This window comes from Phyllostomus hastatus, unplaced genomic scaffold (genome assembly GCF_019186645.2).
Source record: "Phyllostomus hastatus isolate PE091 unplaced genomic scaffold, TTU_PhHast_1.1 phas_scaffold_78, whole genome shotgun sequence".
Taxonomy (NCBI): domain Eukaryota; kingdom Metazoa; phylum Chordata; class Mammalia; order Chiroptera; family Phyllostomidae; genus Phyllostomus; species Phyllostomus hastatus.
Genome location: NW_025334041.1, coordinates 64,916,723 through 64,938,419, shown reverse-complemented (window position 1 = coordinate 64,938,419; position 21,697 = coordinate 64,916,723). Strand labels below are relative to the sequence as shown.

Sequence of the window (21,697 nt, the reverse complement as noted above, 5' to 3'; positions counted from 1 at the left end):
ATGGTTGAGGATTCACAGAAACCTTTAAAGAAATTTTTTAACAAATAAAAGAACCTTTTTCTGAAATTCCTCCCACTCCAAGCACAGTGATTACAAAACCAGTCTCAATTTTGCCTTTTTCCTACCTGTACCTTTAAATCCTTATGCCCGCGGGTAGAGGGAAAAGGCAAAACTGAAGGGACTGCAAGAAGTTGCTTAAAAGAAAGAATTTGCTGAGATGCTTATAAATTGTCCTGCAACTAGTTGATGTTTTTAAAGCTGATTAAAGGGAAAATCTTTGCTTTTCTCCCAAGCCTAGACCTAGTTGTGAGTTGTACCTCCAGGATCAGCTTGTGGGTATTTTTATAGTGTTGTGGCGAGTGTCCTTGTGGTTCTTAACTGCTCGACCCAAGCCCGTGAGGTTGCGGCAAATACTTGGGAAAAACAGCAAGGCTCCTGCTTACTGAAGAAGGTACAGTTTGCAAAGTGGTTGCAAGAGAGAGAGACCTAAGAAGAAAGACCCTTTTCCTCTGAAATCTAACACACCCTACGACCTTACTGAAAATTACTCAGTTTCATTGGCCCTTACCTGGGCTGATGCGCTCATACTCCAACCAACTTGGTGTGTTGTCCACAATGACAGCTTGCAGCCCTGGGTCCGTGTTCCTGGGCACTAGCTGATGCAGACCCTGGTTCATGGGGTCTGCCACATTGTGGATGAGACTAGAGAAATTCACAGGGACCACCGAGTCCTGTGGAGGAAAAGGAACAGCATGGCTTTTTTCTCAAGGGGAGCAAAAGCTGCAGCCCTTGCCATAACAGGCCTATATTTCTTTTCTGGGCACATTACATGGTGGTCCTCATTTACTCTGCACAGGTTGGCTTTACATGGTTACCTTTTACAGAAAACAAAGGAGACGATGTTGCTAATCACATCACAGAAGAAGGATATTGCAAATGCAAAGGGAAAAGTGGTTGAACCGGTTACACTTGAAGGATTTAGCATGGATTTTAGGAAGTTACGGTAAGCACTTGATGTCTCAATTCAGGGTGAGGCATTTTTAGCAAAAGCAAGTCTCAAAGTGGCGTAGGTACATTGCAGGCCTGATTCCCCACGGGAGAACCTATCCGTGAGCGTGGGTCCTGTGCATCTCTGAGTGGGAGCTGGGCTCACTCTACGCAGAATGGTCTCCTACAGCCTGTTGTCGGTTTTACGGCAACCCCACTTCCTTCCCATCTCTAGTTATTAAATGATTAACTCTCCTTGTCTCTTCTGTCCACCTTCCTGGCTTGCTGTAATTTAATTTAGGACATCTTATTTTTCTTATGTTACAAAATAAAGATGTTTATTTTTCTTATTCTTAATTGATCTAACAGATAACAATTTCTTCAAAGTAATAATAGCAACATTGTATTGGGTGATCACTGCTTATGAATAAATGAAATGAATGTCAGCAGTGCTGTAAGAGACAAAAGGAAGAATTGGGACTCCAGTTATATAAGGTACCCACTGCCTGTGAGGCAGTGTGGTATAATTTGAAAGTGGGAGTAAATTAGTTGAATTGCAAATTGTAGGACAACCACTAAAACTTTTTTTAGTATAATTGATATGCTAAAAGAAGAGAATGGAATTATATACAATGCTCAATTAAAATGAGAGAATGGCAGAAAAAGAGTGGAAGACAAAGAAAGAACAAGGGACATGGACAGAAAATAGTTACAAATATGGTAGATATTAATCCAAGTATATTTATAATCACTTCAAATATGAATGGTCTAAATACACTAATTAAAAAAGAGACTTTTCATAGTGTTTAAAAAAAATAAGACCCAACCACAGTTGACCCTTGAACACCACAAGTTTGAACTACAGGGATCTTCTTCTTATACATGGATATTTTTTGGTAGTTACTATAAATATATTTCCTCTTATGATTTTCTTTTTTATTTTAAGATTTTATTTATTTATTTTTGGAAAGGAGGGAGAAAGAGAGGGAGAGAAACATTGATCAGTTGCCTCTCACATATCCCCAACTGGGAACCTGGCCCACAATCCAGGCATGTGCCCTGACGGGGAATCGAACCTGAGACCTGATTCACAATCCAGTGTTCAATCTATAGAGCCACACCAGCCAGGGCCAATTTTCTTAATAACATTTTTTCCTCTAGCTAACTTTGTTGTAAGAATATAGTATGTAATGTGTTTTTTCAATCATTTTTAAATTTTTCAATTGTAGTTGACATGCAATATTATATTAGTTTTGGGGTACATACCAGTGATTAGATATTATGTAACTAAGTGATCCTCCCAATAAATCTTGTACATATCTGACACCATACATAGTTATTAGAATATTATTGACTATATTCTCTATGCTATATTGACTATATAGCATAGTCCCTATTTTGTTACTACCAATTTGTACTTCTTAATCCCTTCACCTTTTTCACCCAACCTCTCCCATCTGGCAACCATCAAAATGTTGCATGTATCTGTGAGTCTGTTTCTGTTTTTGTTTATTTTGTTTTTTAGATTCAATTGTTGATACATATGTAATTTTTTGCCATTTTATTATTCATATTTTGCTGCTGCTTCTTTTTCTTCTTCCTCTTCTTCCTCCTCCTTTTGTATCTCTTCTCTCTTCTTCACCCTTTAACATGTAATACTGGTTTGGTGGTGATAAACTCATTTAGCTTTTTCTTGTCTGGGAAGTTGTTTATATGTCTTTTGACTCTAAATAACTCTGCTGGGTAGAGTAATCTCAATTATAGGTTCTTGATTTTCATCAGTTCAAATATTTTGTGCCAGTCTTTTTTGGTCTGCAAAGTTTCTGTTGAGAATCAGCTGATAGTCTTATGGGATTGATCTAACAGATAACAATTGGGAAGGGGAGGGGAGGGGAGGGGAGGGGGAGGGAGGGAGGGAGGGAGGGGGAGGGAGGGGGAGGGGAGGGAAGGGAAGGGAAGGGAAGGGAAGGGAAGGGAAGGGAAGGGAAGGGAAGGGAAGAAGGGAAGGTTCTCTTGTTGCTTTTAAGATTGTCAATTTGTCTTTAACCTTGGGTGTTTTAATTATGAGGTGTCTTGTTGTGAGCCTCTTTGGGTTCATCTTGTTTGGGATTCTGTGCTTCCTGGATTTAAATTCTTTATTTCTATCACCAGATTAGGGAAGTTTTCTGTAATTTTTTAAAAATAGGGTTTTAATTTCTTGCTTCTCTCCCTTTTCTTCCCAGCCCCTCCATGATGTCAATGTTGGTATGCTTGAAGTAGTCCCAGAGGCTCCTTACACTATGCTCATTATTTTGGATTCTTTCTTCTGTTTGCTATTATGGTTGGGTGTTTTTTTGCTTCCTTTATTCCAAGTTGTTGCTTTGATTCTCAGCTTCATCTACTCCACTGTTCATTCCCTGTTGATTTGAGTTAGTGTATCCTTTATTTCTGACTGGTTCTTTTTTATGGGTTCTTTGTCCTTTTTTATACTGTTAAAAAGTTTTAAGTTTCTCTGCTCTTCCTGTAAGTTCATTGAGCACCCTTATTACCAGTGTTTTGAACTCTGCACCTAGGAGATTGCTTGTCGTCATATTGTTTAGTTATTTTTCTGGAGTTTTGTTCTGTTCTTTAATTTGGGACACGGTTTTCTGTCTTCTCATTTTGACAGCTTCCCTATGTTTGTTTCTATATATTAGGTAGAGCTGTTATATCTCCCTGGCTTGGTAGAGTTGCCTAATGTAGTAGGTGTCCTGTAGGGTCCAGTGGCACAGCCTCTTTGTTCACCCAAACTGAGACTCGAGGTGCACTCCCCTCACCTCCATTTCCACACCCTGTGTGGGCTACATGTGTACACCCCCCTGTTGTAGTTGAGCTTTGATTGCTGTTGACATGTCATTGGGAGGAATTTATTCCTTGGCCAGTCGGCTGCAAGGACTGACTGTGACCACCTTGCAGGGGCCCACCTCACAAAACAGGACTTACTTTAATGGGGCTTTGGTGCCCACTGAATCTGTCTCTTGTGGAGGTGGTTGGGTGGTGCTTCGACATGGTCTAAAGCTGTCCACTGTGTGTGCTGGCTCTATGGCCTCCCAGGATGTTTAGCCCAAGGTCAGGCGCTATCTGTATTCTGCCTAGGACACCCAGCATGAGCTATAAAGTGATTTGTGATGGTGATACTTGTGGTGATACTTGTGCTGGAGGTGCCCAGAAGAGGCCAAGCTACTAAGCAAGGCTGGCTGCTGCTAGTGCTGTACCTGGGGTCACTTAGCAAGAAGTATGGGGCATACTGAGTCCAGACACTGCTTGCTAAAGAGATTTTAGGAAAATCTGAAAAATGAGCTGAGACAGGTTATTGGTATGAAAAAGCCACTAGAAACAGCTTGGATGGACCTCTAAGTTGGGTATTTCAGTTGCTGGGGTGAAGTTTCAGGGAATCTCCAGGGCCATGCAAACAGTGTGAGCCAGCTTAATGGAGACTTATATATGTGCCTTCCTTCTGGCTCTTTGAGAGAAAGGCTCAGAAAAGAAACAATAGCATCTGTCACCACTTCAGTCTGGGAAAAAACTACCTCTCCAGCTTTGACCCTTATGCCATACAGTTTAGTTCCTCCCCATGTGTCCTTTGTGCCTATCAAGCTGCCGTCCCTATGCTGGAGCTCAGAGGGAGTGAGTCTGAATAAGTCTGTGGGCCCTTTAAGAGGAATGCTTGGACTTCAGAAGCCTTTTGTCTTACTTAGCCACAATCTCTGCTGGTTTTTACTGCTAGAAGTTATGGGGACTTCTCTTCCTGGCACTGTAACTCTGAGCTGGGGGGTCTCATGTGGTGCTGGGACTCCTTGATCCTCAGAAGGGACCTCTGCAGCCAAGATCTACCCCCTGATTTTTATCTTCCACATGTTGATATGGGACCAGCATGCTCTATGTCCTCACCCCTCCTGCTAGTTTCTATGTGGCTTCTTTATTATCCTTCTTTGTTGTAGGACTTCCATTCAGCTAGATTTCAGGCAGTTCTGAATGATGGTTGTGTAGTTTAGTTGTATTTTTGATGTGGTTATTGGAGGAGGCTAGTATTGCCTTTACTTTTGCCACTATCTCCATTTGAAGCTCTCCCAAACCCTTTTCAAATTGTCTACAATGTGTTAATTGACTGTATATGTTAGCAGTAAGGCTTCTGGTTAATAATAGTAGGCTATTAGTGCTTAAGTTTTGGGGTTGTCAGTGTTTACATGTGGATTTTCATCTGCATGGAGGTTTCATGTCCCTAACCCCACATTGTTCAGGGGTCAACTTTTATATGTTTTTTAAATAAGAAATCACACTTTATATATAATTGTACAGATAGATTAAAAGTAAAGGGGAGAGAAAGATATATTGGGTTGGCCAAAAAGTTCATTTGTTTTTTTTCTGTAAGATGATTCTAGTAGTTCTTAGTTGTCTTTAACTTAATTCAGAAAAATTTTGTTAGATTGTATTATGACAACTGTCATATTAGCATGCATTAAAAAACTATTCAAAGTTGGTGAATTTGTGTAGAAATTTTAATATTGAAGGTGAAAGAAAATATGCAACATTTTCAGCATATTATGCTTTATTATTTCAAGAAAGAAAACACAACTGAATTGCAAAAAACCGATTTATTCAGTGTGTGGAGAAGGTGCTGTGACTGATTGAACATGTCAAAAGTGGTTTTCAAAGTTTTGTGCTGGAGATTTATCGCTGGACGATGCTGTGCTATTGGTTAGACCAGCTGAAGTTGATGGTGATCAAATTGAGACATTAACTGAGAACAATCAATGTTATACCATGCAGGAGATAACCAATATAGTCAGAATACCCAAATCAATAAAGTTAATGGTGAAAATGAAAAATGCACCTTTTGCTTTATGGAAAAACTAAACAGACTTTTTGGTCAAGCCAATACTATGCTAATACTAATCAAAAGAAGGATGGAGTAGCTATATTAATTTCAGACAAACAAGACTTCAGAGTAAGGAATATTAGCAGGGATAAAGAATGACATTGCATAACAAAACAAGTGTCAGCTCTCCAAGATGTCCTCAATGTGTGTGCACTTAACAGTTACTACAGTGAAGAGATGAATCCACTATTATAGTTGGGAAATTCACCCTCCCCCTTCTGTCAGTAATGGACAGGTCCAGCAGGCAGGAAATCAGTTAAGACATAATGGGACTCAACACTACCATTAATCAGCTGGATATAATTGACATCTATAGATTACTTTGTTCAACAATAGTAGAAAACACATTTCTTCTCAAGCTTCCATGGAAAATTCACCTAGATTGACCACATACCTAAGGAAACTTTAAAAACATTATATTATTGTTTATGCTATTAAGGTTGTCCCAGTTTTCCCCCACTTGCACCCTTCCACCCAGTACCCCCACTGCCGCAGACAATCTTCACACCTTTGTTCATGTCCATAGGTCATGCAGTAAGTTCTTTGGCTACTTCATATCCAGTAGTGTACTTTACATCCCCATGGCTATTCTGTAACTATCAACTTGCACTTCTTAATCCCCTCACCTCTTCAGCCATTGCCCCACACCCACCTCCCAACCGGATACCATCAAAATGCTCTCCGTATTGATGATTCTGTCTCTGTTCTTGTTTGCTTAGTTTATTTTTTCAATTAAATTGTTGATAAGTGTGTAATTATTGCTATTTTATTGTTCATAGTTTTGGTCTTCTGTTTCTTAAATACTGGTGAGTCCCTTTAACATTTCATGTAATAAGGGTTTGGTGATGATGAACTCCTTTAGATTTTTCTTGTCTGGGAAGCTCTTTATCTGCCCTTCCATTCTACATGATAGCTTTGCTGGGTAGAGCAACCTTGGCTGTAGATCCCTGCTTTTCACAACTTTGAACATTTCTTGCCAATCTCTTCTAGCCTGCAAAGTTTCTTTTGAGAAATCAGCTAACAGGTCTTAGGGGAACTCAGCAGTAGGTAACTAACTGCTTTTCTCCTGCTGCTTTTAAGGTTCTCTCTTTGTTTTTAATCTTTGGCATTTTCATCATAATGAGTTTTGGTGTGGGCCTCTTTGGTTCATCTTGTTTGGGACTCTATGCTCTATGCTTGTTCCTAGACTTGTGTGTCTATTTCCTTTACCAAGTTAGGGATGTTTCCTTTTATTATTTTTTCAAATAGATTTCCAGTTACTTGCTCTTTTTCTTCTTTTTCGGCACCCCTATGATGGGAATGTTGGTATACTTAAATTATCCCAGAAGCTTCTTATTCTTCATTTTCATTTTTTTGGATCCTTTTTTCTTCTTGTTGTTCTGATTGGTTGTTTTTTGCTTCCTTATGTTCCAAATCATTGATTTGCTCCTTGGCTTCATCCAGTCTATTGTTGATTTTTCTGTTAATTGTTGTTTATTTCAGTTAGTGTATCCTTCATTTCTGACTGGATCTTTTTTATGCTGTTGAGGTCCTCACTAAGTTCCTTCAGCATCCTTATAACCACTGTGTTGAACTCTGCATCTGATGGATTGCTTATCTCCATTTTGTTTAGTTCATTTTCAGGAGTTTTGGTCTGTTCTTTCATTTGGGTCATGTCTTTTGTCTCCTCATTTGGTAGGCTCCCTGTGTTTGTTTCTGTGTATTAGGTAGAGCTGCTATGACTCCCCTGTCTTGGTAGTGTGGCCTAATGCAGTGAGTGTCCTGTAGGGTCCAGTGGTGCAGCCTCCCCTATACCCTAAGTTGGATACTCAAGGTGTACCCTCTGTGTGGGCTGAGTGCACTTTTCCTCTTGTAGTTCAGCCTTGATGCTGTTGACAGTTCAGTGGGATGGATTTACCCAGGCCAGTCAGCTGCAAGGACTGGCTGTAGTCACTGAGACCAACCTCCACCCTCTGGAGGATCATCTGTGCAGGGTCCCACTCTGCAGATCAGGACTTACCTCAGCAGGGCTATGGAGCCCACTTTGTCCACCCCTTAAGTGTGTTGCTTGTGGAGGTGGTCGGGTGGTGGTGCTCTGACATGGTCTGTAGCTGTCCACTGTGTGTACAGTTTCTGGGGTTTCCTGGGTGGTGCCAGCCAAGGTCAGTGTAGGGACAATAGAGTCAGTCAGGCTCCCTCACCCAGATGTAGGGCAAACATAACTGAGCGCTGTTCATATAACCTTGAGTAGGGGCCTGCATGCGTAGAACGAAGCTCTGTTACATAACTAGAAGGTCAGTATTGGCACCTTGCTGGCTTTGTGTGCACTTACTATGTAAGGGAGTCAGGATTTCCCATGGCATGACTCCTGGCTTGTAGCACACGTGGATCACCCCATCTCGGAATAAAGGCATGTCAGACATCCCAATGGCTCAGGGTATATTTTTCCATCTGCCGGAATTTTGTGTGAACCTGCCTGGCCTCGAATGCTTGCAGGACAGTCACTGCCTGTGTTCTCTCTGAGGTCACTTGACATAACTATAAAGTGATCTGCAGGTGGCTGCTACTTGTACTGGATTTGGAGGTGCCCCGCAAGGCCTGGCTCTGAACCCAGACCATCTGCTGCTAGTGCTAGGCCTGGGGCCACAGAGCAAGAGGTATGGGGGCTGGGAGCTCACTCAGGCCAGCTGTTGCTTGTTTGAGAGGATTTAGGAAGGTCTGAAGCAATAGCCAAGACAAGCCAGCCACTGTTAACAGTTTGGATGGGCCTGTAAATTAGGTGGGGCAGAGACTCAGTGAATCAATAGGGTGGGGCACACATGGGACCTGCCTGCTCCATCTGTGGCTCTGTGTGGGGAGGGTTCAAAAAAGAAGCAGTGGCCTCTTGCCCAAAGTTCTGTCTGGGAGAAAGCTGTCCCCCGGCTCTCCCCTTGATGCCAAACACTTCAGTTCCTCCTCATATCTCACTGGTGTCCTTCAGGTGCTATCCCAGTAATGGAGCTCAGAGGGAGTGAGTCTGAGTAAGTCTTTGGTGTGGGCCCTTTAAGAGGAACTGCTTAGGAATCCAGCAGTTTGCTCCATCAACTCAATCCCCACTGGTTTTTACAGCTAGAAGTTATGGGGACTTATCTTCCTGGCATTGAAACCCTGGGCTGGGGTGCCTTACTCTGGGGTATCCCTCCTGTTTTTTATCAACCATGTATGGGTGTTGGACCAGCCTGTTCTGTGTTTCTGCCTCTCTACCTCTCCTCTAGCAGTTTTGATGGATGTGGTTTCTTTAATTTTGTAGTTATGGACTTCCATTCAACTTGATTTCTGGCAGTTCTGAATGATGGTTGTTCTATAGTTTAGTTGTAATTTTGATGTGGTTGTGTGAGGAGGTGAACCGTGTTTACCTCCATTTCCATCTTGACCAGAAGTCACCTTAACAAACTTTTAAGTGTGGTAATAGAATAGAAAGAATGTCAAATAGAAATTATATAAGTTATGCTTTTAAACCATAGTGGAATTAAACTAGAAACCAATAACAGATATCTTTGGATAGGAAGATTAAGTATAAATGTCTATTTTATTTTTATATGTTTCCAAATTATCTTTAACATGTATGTATTACTTTCATCATTAGAAAAGTCTTTTAAACAGAGAAAAAATTTGGATTTTCCAGCTATCATTGGAATTCCGAAAAATGTTTGGAGATTAAACAGCATAACCATGGGTCAAAGAAGGCATCTCAAGAGAAATTTTTAAATATTTTGAACTAAATGGCCCTGACTGGTGGGGGTCGGTTAGCATCATCCTCTAAAGTGAAGTGTTGCTGGTTTTATTCTCAGTCCGGGCACAAGCTTGGTTTATAGGTTTGGTCCCTGGTTGGGGCATCTACGAGAGGGAACCGATAGATGTTTCCCTGTCGCATTGATATTTCTCTCCCTCTCTTCCCCCTTTCTAAAAGTAAATAAATAAATAAATAAATAAATAACTATTTTGAGCTAAATATTAAAATCTTAAAGTATTAAGCATTAAAGAGATTAACATTAAAATATTAATATCTTTAATGCTTAATACTTTAATATTAATATTAAATATATTAATATTAAAATATTAATATATTTAAAATATTTTTAACTAACTAAAAGAATTTTCTTATTTATGTATTTGATATTGAGATGAAAGAGACCCTTAATTTTTTTCTCTCTGTTTAAAAGACTTTTCTAATGATGAAAGTAATACATACATGTTAAAGATAATTTGGAAACAAAAGTAGACATTTATACTTAATCCTCCTATCCAAAAATACTTTATTCATGTTAAAATCCAATCATTTCTCTAAATGTGATTTTCTAAAAATTAAAAGTATGCTTAATGGGAAATATATGGCTCAAAATCTTTTAAAAATTAGAAAGATGTACTACTCAAAATATTCTTTCTCTTGCCTCTGTGTACTATCTTTCTAGTTCTCAACTCTCCTCAGGAAACTGCTATTAAATTTTTCTGTGTGTGTTTATATGCAGTTCTTTTATTCTCATTGTAGAGAAAATAGCAGATTCTTTATTACTCTGCATCTTTTTTTGTATCCTGGCAATCTTTCTGTATTATGCATAGCAAGCTACTTCATTTTTTGGCAACAGGTTAGTTTTCTATTATGTGTCTCTATAGGATCTCTTTACAAAGAGACATTCCCCCTCGTAACACTATTTTATTAGCATTTCCCCATCTTATGAGTGTAGTATAGTTTCATTTTTCCTGTGTTGTTGGACATTTAGTTTTTTGCTGTATGGGACCATCGTAAACTGAAAGCCACCCAGTATATACATCTAAGTCACTGTCATTACCGTAGGACACATGTCCAGGCTCCTTATGCATATAGTCTCACTTCCCTACAGAAGTATCTCAGTTTATTTGCCCAGCATCTGCATCTTGAGACCAGCATTTCTATAGAGGACAGAGAAAGGAAGAAGTGTTTATTGTGTGGTGGAGAGCTAGCTCCTAGAACTTGCAGTGCCTGTGTAGAAGAGGTCCAGGAAAATGAAGACAGACACGATAGGAGCTGACAGCACTTACTGTGTTCCAGCACTATTCTACTCACTATGTATGATTACAAATTTATTCTTTCAACGTTTATGTGTGGTAGGCCATTATCCTCGTTTTATAGGTGGGGAAACCAGCTTGGCGCTCTGTTACTTACCTTTACCCAGCTGAGGAAGTCCTGTGAAAGGCCAAGAGGCATGGACACTAAGAGGGAGAATAGGAAAGGTTGGGCCAGTCACACCCAGCCACCCAGAAGTCAGAGAAAGGTGGGATGAAATGGTGTTTGCTAAGCACATTGACTCCATGCAGACATTTGAGGAGTGCTGCTCTGATTAGAATACTGTTAAATTATAGTTTAGGAATTTCTCACTTTTAGTTTATGTTGCAACTACAAACATGAAATGTAGAGGCTGTAGTTTTCAGAAATCCTCTGTTGAACTGGAAGCCATGGGGAGTTCCTGCAGTGCAGCTCAGGCACCATGGATGCTTTCTGGCCATGATCTTATCATGGTGAGCCCCTCAGTACTTGGGGGAGATTCGGAGGAGGGGAGGGTGGCTGCCAGCCTGCAGGAAATGGGCAAGTGGTAATTTTCCATCCTAGGGCTGAACCAGACCTCTGTGTGGGCAGTCTTCCTTTTGCATTGAGTCAATATTATTTGATATGAAATCAAGGTGAAATCCCACTCTTCTTTCTTGTGCCAAGAGGAATTTGGTCTTTACGCTTTGCAAAGGTCTGAATCTTTTAAAGCCTTGTTTTCCATAAATACTGGTGTTAGAGGACGTAATAGGACGTGGGTTGGGCCATGCGTTCTGTGTTGCCAAATGACATTTTGTAGTTTTTATGTCTAGCCTCTGACTTGGACTGTAGAAAAAACAAGTGTGTAGCAGGTGTCTGTTTGATGGGATTTTACCATATTCTAAAACATGCACGTTCACAGAATGAACTGACCCTGTGTTTTATTTTTTCCAAAAACTTCCTTTTCAGAGTACAGATCCTTAATTGGTATCTTCTCAGTTCAGCAGAGTGTGGCTCTGGTCCAGGGAGAAGGTTTATGCAGCCTACACTAAGAACTTTAGTAAAAAAAAAAATCAAAGGCAGATATAAACATTTAGTGGGTTTTTATGTGCATTTTCCCTTTAGTAGGAGATAACTTCTTTATGGACTCTGAACAATAATTTGAGTTATTTTAAGAGTTCGAGTTTAACAGTTTTTTCCCCCCTTGGCATTTATGTACCATTTATGTGGATTTCAGGGACAGTGAAATTCATAGTGAAAGTCTATAGGAAATTCACTGCAGTCAGGCAGGTTGAGTATTCTGGATGCATTGTAGGGCCAGGTGTACCTCAGCTCTCCCACCTGTCATCCATCCTCCTCCCAACATAAAAATACCATGCTTGTGTTGCTATTGCCAGGAATGCTGCTTTGAACTTACTTACAGAAATATTGTGAAAAAAGAAAACACGTTTGCTTTACTGTTGTTGAATGGTTATTAATTTGAGCTCTTCTAGGCTCACTTCTTAAGGCTACTATTTTTCTAGCTGTGATTACAGCACAGGACCCTTGTAAATGTAAGGGCTGGGGTAAGGGGGTCACTTGGCATTCAGTACCTCGAGGCACAAGTCCAGCAACTGACTGAGCCCGCCTTTCTTCTTTTTTCTTCCTCTCTCCATCCCCTACTTAGAGTTTCGAATGCCATACTCATTTTTGGTATATTTTGAACTAAGTAGTTGATATGTTTTGAGGGCTTTTTTTTTCTGGGCAGTGAGGTTTTTTGCTGCTCTATTATTAATATTACTTAGTATTTCATAGCATCTTTTATTGTGGATTACTTATGCTTGTTCTACAGTTTCTCCCCAACTTTCTTCTTCATAATTCCTTACCAGATTAATTAGTAAACAGATTCTGGTATCAGGGCCTATTTAGGCCAGGAACTGGAGTTAACACTGTTAATGTTACATGCAGAACACATACTCATGGGAAAGAAGGGCTATTGAAAACACTGATTTTCATAGGGTTTTCAGGTTCCTAAATAGGATGCTTCGGTGTTGCTGCTATATAAATACACATCACAAAGTAGTTTTATAGGGTATACTTTAGCCTTTTCAGGTTGAGTGAATGGGAGCCGCAGTTGGGCTAAATTGTCCAGTGGTGAAAAAAACCAACAAACCAGATGCATAGCCTATTGGGTGAAAAAAACCAAACGATTTATGGCTCCTCTCTTTACTCAGCTAACTTACTTTACACTGGTCCCAAGCAGGCCAGGGCTAAAGCACCATGTAGCAGCATTTGTTCTGTGTCAGATTGCCAGCATGCCTAGACATTCTGCCACATTAGATCTGCCCAGGAATCTGCGTTCATATGTGCTTCTGGGTAATGGTGGGGCTGCCCTCCCTGCAGAGAGCAAGCTGGGTGGTGATCATAAGGGAGAAAAGGACTTGCTTCTCCTGCTCCATGGGCTTTTATCATCTAGTGAAGAAGATTTGTATGAAGCACTTGACAAAGCATACTGAAATAATATTAAGTAGCTCACAGGCTGCCAGCAGTGAAAGTGACTTTCTGGGTACCAGGAAGGCTTCCCACACAAAGTGATGTCTGAATTGAGGCAGAAGAGAGCCTGAGGCAGGGTACAGGTTATAAATGTTCAGTCTCTATGTTTGGTTCAGGGACTTAGACTCTCCAGGCACCTTTTTCTCTTGTAGTCTTTAATGCAGTTTCTTTCACTGCATATTTTGTCACCTCAAGGGTAAAATTAGTGCTGAATAGTTGGTGCTGTAAGATCACAACCCATACACTTTGATTTACACCGGCTTTGGAGAGCATTTGGAGGCCCCATCTTCCAGCAGAAATGCCAATGTTTGGTGAATCATGTGGGAAGCCAGATCAAATACAGTTAGGTGTGCTTGAGTGTGCTGTCTGGTGTAGCTCTTGGCTCTGAAGATCTGTCCAGGTTTATTCTGTTTGGAATCTGGTATAGCTGTCTAGAGCAGCAATGGGTGTGATGAGAGAGGAAATGTGAAGGTCTCCTTACACAGCAGACCTTCAGCTTTTAAAAAAGCAGGCCAGTTGCCCTGACCAGTGTGGCTCAATTGGATGGGCATCGTCCCGCAAAGAGGAATGTCACTGTTTCAATTCCCTGTCAGGGCACATACTGGGTTGTGGGTTTGGTTCTTGGTTGGGCACATATAAGAGGCAACTGCTCAATGTTTCTCTCATTAGTGTTTCTTTTCCTCTCTTTCTTCCTCCCTTCCCCTCTCTAAAAATAAATAAATAAAGTCTTTAAAAAATTGTAAAAAAGCAGGTGTATGAGAACTGATCCTTGCCCTTATGGTCATATTTGTAAGCTAGAAAAGATAAAACAACCTAACAGTGATGGGATTTTGTGAGAACAATCTTGTCAACTTGTTGTTTTCATAATAACATTTTTGTTTGCTTTTGGTTTTCAACTCAGAAAAACTGGGAGTTAGCAGTCACAGTAGTTTCCTCTTACTTAAATCCCTTCAATTAATTTGCATATTGAGACTATAAATAATTTTAAAAGGTTTTGTGAGTTTTTAGTGTTTTTGAAGAAAAATTATTCTTTCAGTACCAGAGGTTCTAATTTTAAGCTAACCCAATCATTTTCAAACATGGTTTTTAAACATACATGTGTATAGATATCCAGGGTCTCTCCACCTGGAGTGTCTTTGTCAGGATGCCAGGGGCCCAGGTATTTGAAAACTTCACCTAGCAACTGATAAAGAGCAAGGACTGATGGAGAATCTTGAATGATTTGCAGTGGTTCAGGATCCTAATTTTGACCCATTATGTTCCCAGGGCTGAGAAAGGGAGGGGAACAAACACGGAAATTAAACTATTCATTTTGACTTCAGCTTCTGTAATAAAGGTTTTACCCATTTCCACTAATACTTGTTTTTCATCTGCTTTTGCCACTCTTAAGTATCTTTGCTTTTTACCATCCTAACCATTTTTCTTTTAATTCTCACTCAAGGATATGTTCTTATTAATTTGAGAGAGAGAGAGGAAGAGGGGGGAGAGAGCGACATTGATTGGTTGCCTCCTGTACGTGCCCTGACCAGAGATCGAACTGGCAACTTAGGTATGTGCCCTGACTGGGAATGGAACCCATAACCTTCTGGTATATGGGATGACACTCCAACCAACTAAGCCACCCAGTCAAGGCATACCATTTCCATTCTATTGTTTGACTCTATGAACTTGTCTACTTGGCACCTCATCATATAAGTGGATTCCTACAGTATTTGTCTATTTGTTTTTTTTTAATATATTTTATTGATTATGCTATTATAGTTGTCCCATTTCCCCCCTTATTCCCCTCCACCTTGCACAGCCTCTCCCACCCACATTCCCCCTTTAGTTCATGTCCATGTGTCATAAGTTCTTTAGCTTCTACATTTCCCATACTATTCTTGCCCTCCCCCTGTCTATTTTCTACCTACCATCTATGCTACTTATTCTCTGTCCCTTTTCCCCCCTCCTCCTAGCACTACCCTGTTGCTAACCCTCCATGTGATCTCCATTTCTGTGGTTCTGTTCCTGTTCTAGCTGTTTAGCTTGCTTTTCTGTTCTAGCTTGCTTAGTTTGCTTTTGTTTTAGGTGTGGTTATTAATAACTGTGAGTTTGCTGTCTTTTTTTACTGTTCATATTTTTTAATCTTCTTTTTCTTAGGTAAGTCTTTTTAACATTTCATACAATAAGGGCTTGGTGATGATGAACTCCTTTAACTTGACCTTATCTGAGAAACACTTTATCTGCCCTTCCATTTTAAATGAAAGCTTTGCTGGATAGAGCAATCTTGGATGTAGGTCTTTGCCTTTCATGACTTGGAATACTTCTTTCCAGCCCTTTTTTGCCTGTATTGTCTCTTTTGAGAGATCAGCTGACAGTTGGATGGGAACTCTTTCCCCTTATCTCTTGCTGCTTCTAGGATTCTCTCTTTCATTTTTACCTTGGCTAATGTAATTACCATGTGCCCTGGTGTGTTCCTCCTTGGGCCCAACTTCTTTGGGACTCTCTGAGTTTCCTGGACTTCCTAGAAGTCTACTTCCTTTGCCAGATTGGGCAAGTTCTTCTTTATTGTTTGTTCAAATAAGTTTTTCACTTGTTGCTCTTCCTCTTCCTCTTCTGGTACCCCTATAATTCGGATGTTGGAACGTTTAAAGATGTCCTGCAGGTTCCTAAGCCTCCCCTCATTTTTTTGAATTCTTATTTCTTCATTCTTTTGTGTTTGGTTGTTTTTTTCTTCCTTCTGGTCCATTCCATTGATTTGAGTCCCAGTTTCCTTCCCATCACTATTGGTTCCCTGTGCATTTTCCTTCATTTTACTTAGTGTAGCCTTCATTTTTTCATCTAATTTGTGACCAAAACTAACCAATTCTGTGAGCATCCTGATCACCAGTGCTTTGAATTATGCACCTGATAGGTTAGCTATCTCTTGGTCGCTTAGATGTATTGGCTCTGTGGCTTTGATCTGTTCTTCCGTTTGAGCCATTTTTTTGGTGGGGGTGAGGGGTGTCAGGTCTCGCCTGGTACATAGGGAGAGGCGGAGCCTTAGGTGTTCTCCAGGGTGGGGCAGACCAGTAGCTGGGTTGTGATGCTTTATGTGGGGGCGGGGTCAGAGAGAGAACAATGTCACCTGCTCCATTCTCTGTCAGATTTCAGTCCCCTCTGCCGCTTTCAACAAGCAAATTGGGCCCTTCTGGTGCTGGTTCCCCGGTGAATGGGCTTGTGTATGTTCTAGGACCCTGTGGTCTGTCCAACGAACTCTCCTGTGGGGCTGGGAGTGTCTCCCGTCACCTCAGCCCCCACCAGTGTTTTCAATGGGTGCTTTTAGGCTTTATTTCCTGGTGCTGGGGCCCTGGGTTGCACGGTCTGTCTTGCTCCCTGTTTTTGCCTGGTTTATTTGCACGTGAATGTGTGTCCATGGTCAGCCAGTGGCCTTGAGTGTCTCTGGGTCTGCCAGTTGCCACCCTGCACCAGGGTCTGCCAGCCTCTGCCTGCACGGGGGACCACCAGCCACCGCTTTTTTCTGCCGAGACCCCTCTCCATCAGCTGCCCACTCTGCCCCTCTTACTGGTCTGGATGAATGGTTGTTGAACTTCTGTACAGTTCAATTTTGTGTCAGATCTGGTTGTTGTTTTGTTTCTAAATTTTTGTTATCGTTAATTTTGGTTGTGCAGGGAGGTATCTACCTAGGCCTCCATCTTGGCTGGAAGTCCAGTATTTGTCTATTTGTGACTGGCTTATTTCACTTAGAGTAATGTCTTCAAAGTTTATCCATGTTGTAGCATGTGACAGGGCTTTCTTTTTTTTTTTAAGATTCAATCATTTGTTTGTTTGTTTATTTGTTTAAGAAAGGGGAAGGGAAGAGAAAGAGAGGGAGAGAAACATCAATGTGTGGTTTTCTCTGGAGCACCACCACTGGGAACCTGGCCCACAACCCAGATATGTGCCCTGACTGGGAATCGAACCAGTGACCCTTTGGTTTGCAGGCCAGCACTTGAACCACTGAGCCACACCAGCCAGAGCAGGATTTTCTTTTTAATGCTGAATAATAATCCATTCTATGTATATACCATCTTTGTTTATCCATTCATCTGCTGATGGACACAGGTTGCTTCTTGGCTATTTTGAATATAGTACTGTTGTGAACGTGAGTGTACAAACATGTCTCTAAGACTGTGCTTTCAATTCTCTTTGTTTATCCAGAAGTAGACTTTCTGATCATATGTTAATTCTATTTTTAATTTTTTTAAAGATTTTATTTATTTATTTTTAGAGAGGGAAGGGAGGGAGAGAGAGAGACAGACAGACAGACAGACACATCAATGTGCGGTTGCTGGGGGTCATGGCCTGCAACCCAGGCATGTACCCTGACTGGGAATGGAACCTGCGACACTTTGGTTCGCAGCCCGCGCTCAATCCACTGAGCTACGCCAGCCAGGGCCTATTTTTAATATTTTGAGCAATTGTCATACTGTTTTCCATGGTGGAAAACATTTTACTTTCCCACTGACAGTGCACAAAGTTTCCAATTTCTCTATATCTTCTTCAACACTGGTTCTTTTATGTTACTTTTTTAATAGTAGCCTAAGGAGTATGAGGTGATGATACCTCTTTGTGATTTGGATTTGCGTTTCTCTGATGGTTAGTGACATAGAGCATGTTTTCATAAGCTTTTTGGCCATTTGTATGTTGTCTTTGGAGAAATGTTTATTGAGGTGCTTTGTCATTTTTTTAAGTGGGTTTATTTTGTCCTGTGATAGTGGCATAAAATTTTTAAGTTTGGTGTTGTCCAACTTGTCTGTGTTTGCCTTCATTTCATTTGTTTTTTGGTGTCATATCTAAGAAATCTTTGCCAAACCAATGTCAAGGTTAGCTTTCCTCTGTGTTTTCCTCTAGGAATTTTATTGTTTTAGATTTTACATTTATGTCTTTAATCTATTTTGAATTAATTTTTGTTTATGGTGTGTAGCAGGATAAGGGTGAAACTATTCTTTGGCTTGTAGGTATTCAGTTTTCCCTGCACCACTTGTTAATCCTCTCTCCTTTCTCCATTGAATGACTTGGTGCCCTTGTTGAGGATCATTTGATCATACACAAAAAGATTTACTTCTGGGTTCTCTATTCTATTGGTTTATATGCCTGTCTTTATGTGAGCACCACACTGTTTTGATTTCTGCTGCTTTGTAATTTGTTTTGAAATCAGGAAGTATGAGTCCTGCAACTTTGTTCTTTTCAAAATAGGATTGTTTTGATTGTTCAGGGTTCCTTGAGATTTAATATGAATTTTAGGATGAAATTTTTTTCTGTTTCTGAAAAAAATATTGGGATTTGGGTAGGGATGGTTGTTGCATAGTATTATTTTTTAAACAGGAAAACCTTTTTTAAAAATCATTTCAGGAGTTTTTTGAAATAGCCTTGGCAAACAATGAAGTCTCACCAATATCCAGAATATGGGATCCATAGTCTTTCATGTGTTATTCCTTGTCTTCCTTGACACACAGTCCTGGTATCACCAAAAAAAACCCCAAACAAAAACAAAAACAAAAAAAACCAGAAAAACAAACAAAAAACCCACAGTTACTGGGTAATTACATGAGTGCGCAATACCTAGATTTCCTTTCCACAGATACTGTCTCCGTGGAACCATCCAGCACGCCCTGTCCCCTGGTTTGGTGACTCATGGGCGCACAGTCTCTCAGACATCCTCAGGCTTGAAAGACTGAGCTCACAGCCTGGGATAGCACACTCTGATACAGAGCCACCACTTCTGCCCCTTGTCTGAGGATGAGAGATTATCATCCCATTCGCACTCTGGAACTGGGGAGCATGTCGGAAAACAGCCCTAGGTCCTTGAAGATACTATAGTGATTCCCATGTTTGCCTGGAGACTACAGGAGAGTTTCAGGGGGACAGGTGTTTTGTGGGTGTGGATGGGGAACTTGGGCATTTTTTGGTGGGGAAGGTTGTTTTCTGAGAAAGTTATATCAGAAAGTTCATCATGGGGGCTATTTTTCAAGTTTGCTTGTTTCACTGTTACCTCAAAGGAGAGCCCTGATCCCTTGTTGGGAAGTGTGTGGGAGGCCAGTAGGAGGACAGGGGGAGCTGAGAGGGGCACATCATGGAAGAATCCCTGTAGGTGCCCTTGCATGGGGGCTGAAGCTGTGTTCAAGGGAGGATTCCCTGTGGCAGTGGTGTTTCAGGTCCCCCATTCCTTGGCTCTCTTGTGATGGTGCTCGTGTTTTCTTTGACCTCAGTAGCTAAAGTGGGATGGCATGGCACAGACTGTCTGCCTGGAGGGGAGTGGCTTTCCTCCTGCGTGCTTGCTCATCACTGCCCCTTCACAGGGAGATGCGGTGCTCAAGGGCCTCTCTGCTGTGTGCCGGGTGTTATCTGACCCTGGAGAGCGAGGGTTGTGGGTGGTGATGTTAAAGTGATGCCTGTGTGCGAGGGAAGGAGTGTGGAATTTCTTTGCCATTCATCTCTTTAGAAGTAACCCTCTGTCATTTCAGGGTCTGGTTTTATGTGGACTGGACACATAAAAGCAAACTGAAAGGCTATTTTCTTTCATACTTTTGTGCCTTTACTTTTATGTCATATTTGTTTTATGTAACTGGTAATAGATTTTTAATTAAAATGATGTGTACTTTAGAGCAGCGATTTTCAGCTGGTGTGCCACAAGAATTTTTAAAACATGGAATACTTGACTGTTCAGTCAGGGGCACTGACCTTTTTTTCCTTAGGTTGTCAAATAAGAAAATGAAAACAGCCAACACAACAACAGCTGTCTGGTGTACCTAAATCAAAATTATAACTACTTTGTCAGACTGATAAAAAATATAACATTTTTTGGTGTGGCATAGAATTTTAGTAATTAGTTTGTGTGTGCCGTGAGATGAAAGAGGTTGGCAGTTGCTGCTTTAGATGTTCATGCTTGATTCTGTGTCTGAAAAACAAGTTTTCCTTCTGTTTTGACTGCTCTATCTGGGGCTAGGCTTCTCAGAAAACAATCAGCGTGGTAATCAGGTGGACCCTCGTTAGAGGAGAACTGGCCCAAATAATTGGCCCAGTACATATTTTGTTTTAGATAATTAGACTTCCTATTTTTTGTTTAAAGTTCTTCTAATGGCAAATGTGAATTATGTTCTACAAAGAATACTAAAATAACAAATTTTGGTGCACGATACACTAACACCTTTACTAAACAGTCTGAACTCAGGCATTCAGAACTAATTTGGTGTTTTTCTTGGCAATAACATACTCCCGTTGTGTCTCCTTCAGTTGACCAAATATACCATCTGGCCTCTCCAGCTTCCCCTCCAAATTACATGTACAACCCCATCAAGACGCTAAAGACCAATACCATCGGGACACTAAATATGCTGGGTAAGTTGCCCTTTCTCTGTTCTGTAGCTGTTGTTGGGAATACTGTAGACGACTCCAAGCATCAGTCCCTGGCTGTGTTGTGGGAGTTTGATCCTGGTCTTTAAACCCCTCCCTCAACCCCACCCGGGCTGTGCCAGTGTGACTTTGCCATCAGAATTGGTCATGGGGTAGGTGGTCATTGTCATAACCAGTCTGTGTTACCTAGTTCATTCCCCTGGGATGACCACCTGTGCTTCCAACTGACAATCCAGCTTCCTTCCACTTTCCCCTCGGACACGTGGAGCACATGGCTCCCTGCTAGAAAGGGGAGATGGTGGCTCTGATCTGAGATGGGGTGGAGAGGACTGCACACACACTCACATACCACGGATGCATACCACATTCAGCAACACGCCACACATTCACACACCACAGACACATACCATACTCAGACACAGCACGCACATGCACATATACTACACATATACTGCATTCAGAGACACACATGCCACAGACACACACACCACATGTAAAGACATACACCATGTGCACATACAGGTGAGTGTTTCAGGAGCGCTTCTGAAAGGACTTGGAGAACTGTCCTGTGGGATTGTTAAAACCTATAGTACTTGGCTCCAGACAGAACTGCAGGACTCGCCTTAGACATGCAAGATGAGAGTGTGCACCATTAAAGGTAGCCACATGTGTGTGTTCCCAAATGACATACTATGGATAACATGCACATATTAATGTTTGAAATTAGAAGCATGCTTAAGCTTGTCCCAGGTTCCAAATACACCAGGGGTTTTGATTAGTTACAAAGTGGGAGAAAGGAACCACTTTTTAAAATGTCAAGTAAAAACGGATTTAATTATAGTAACATTTAAATAGTAACAGGTTCTACAAATGGATTTGGGAAAGAT

The 21,697-nt window shown here is 41.0% G+C and overlaps 1 protein-coding gene across 4 annotated transcripts in view; it reads left to right on the top strand.

The window, feature by feature from the left end:
* Positions 1–21,697, top strand: part of UXS1 (UDP-glucuronate decarboxylase 1) — a 131,221-nt gene that overhangs the window by 79,967 nt on the left and 29,557 nt on the right. For all 4 annotated transcript variants that reach the window (XM_045827590.1, XM_045827589.1, XM_045827588.1 and 1 more), the window contains exon 7: positions 20,691–20,795. In XM_045827590.1, coding sequence (XP_045683546.1) covers positions 20,691–20,795 — 105 coding nt within the window. The remainder of the gene's footprint in view (positions 1–20,690; positions 20,796–21,697) is intronic.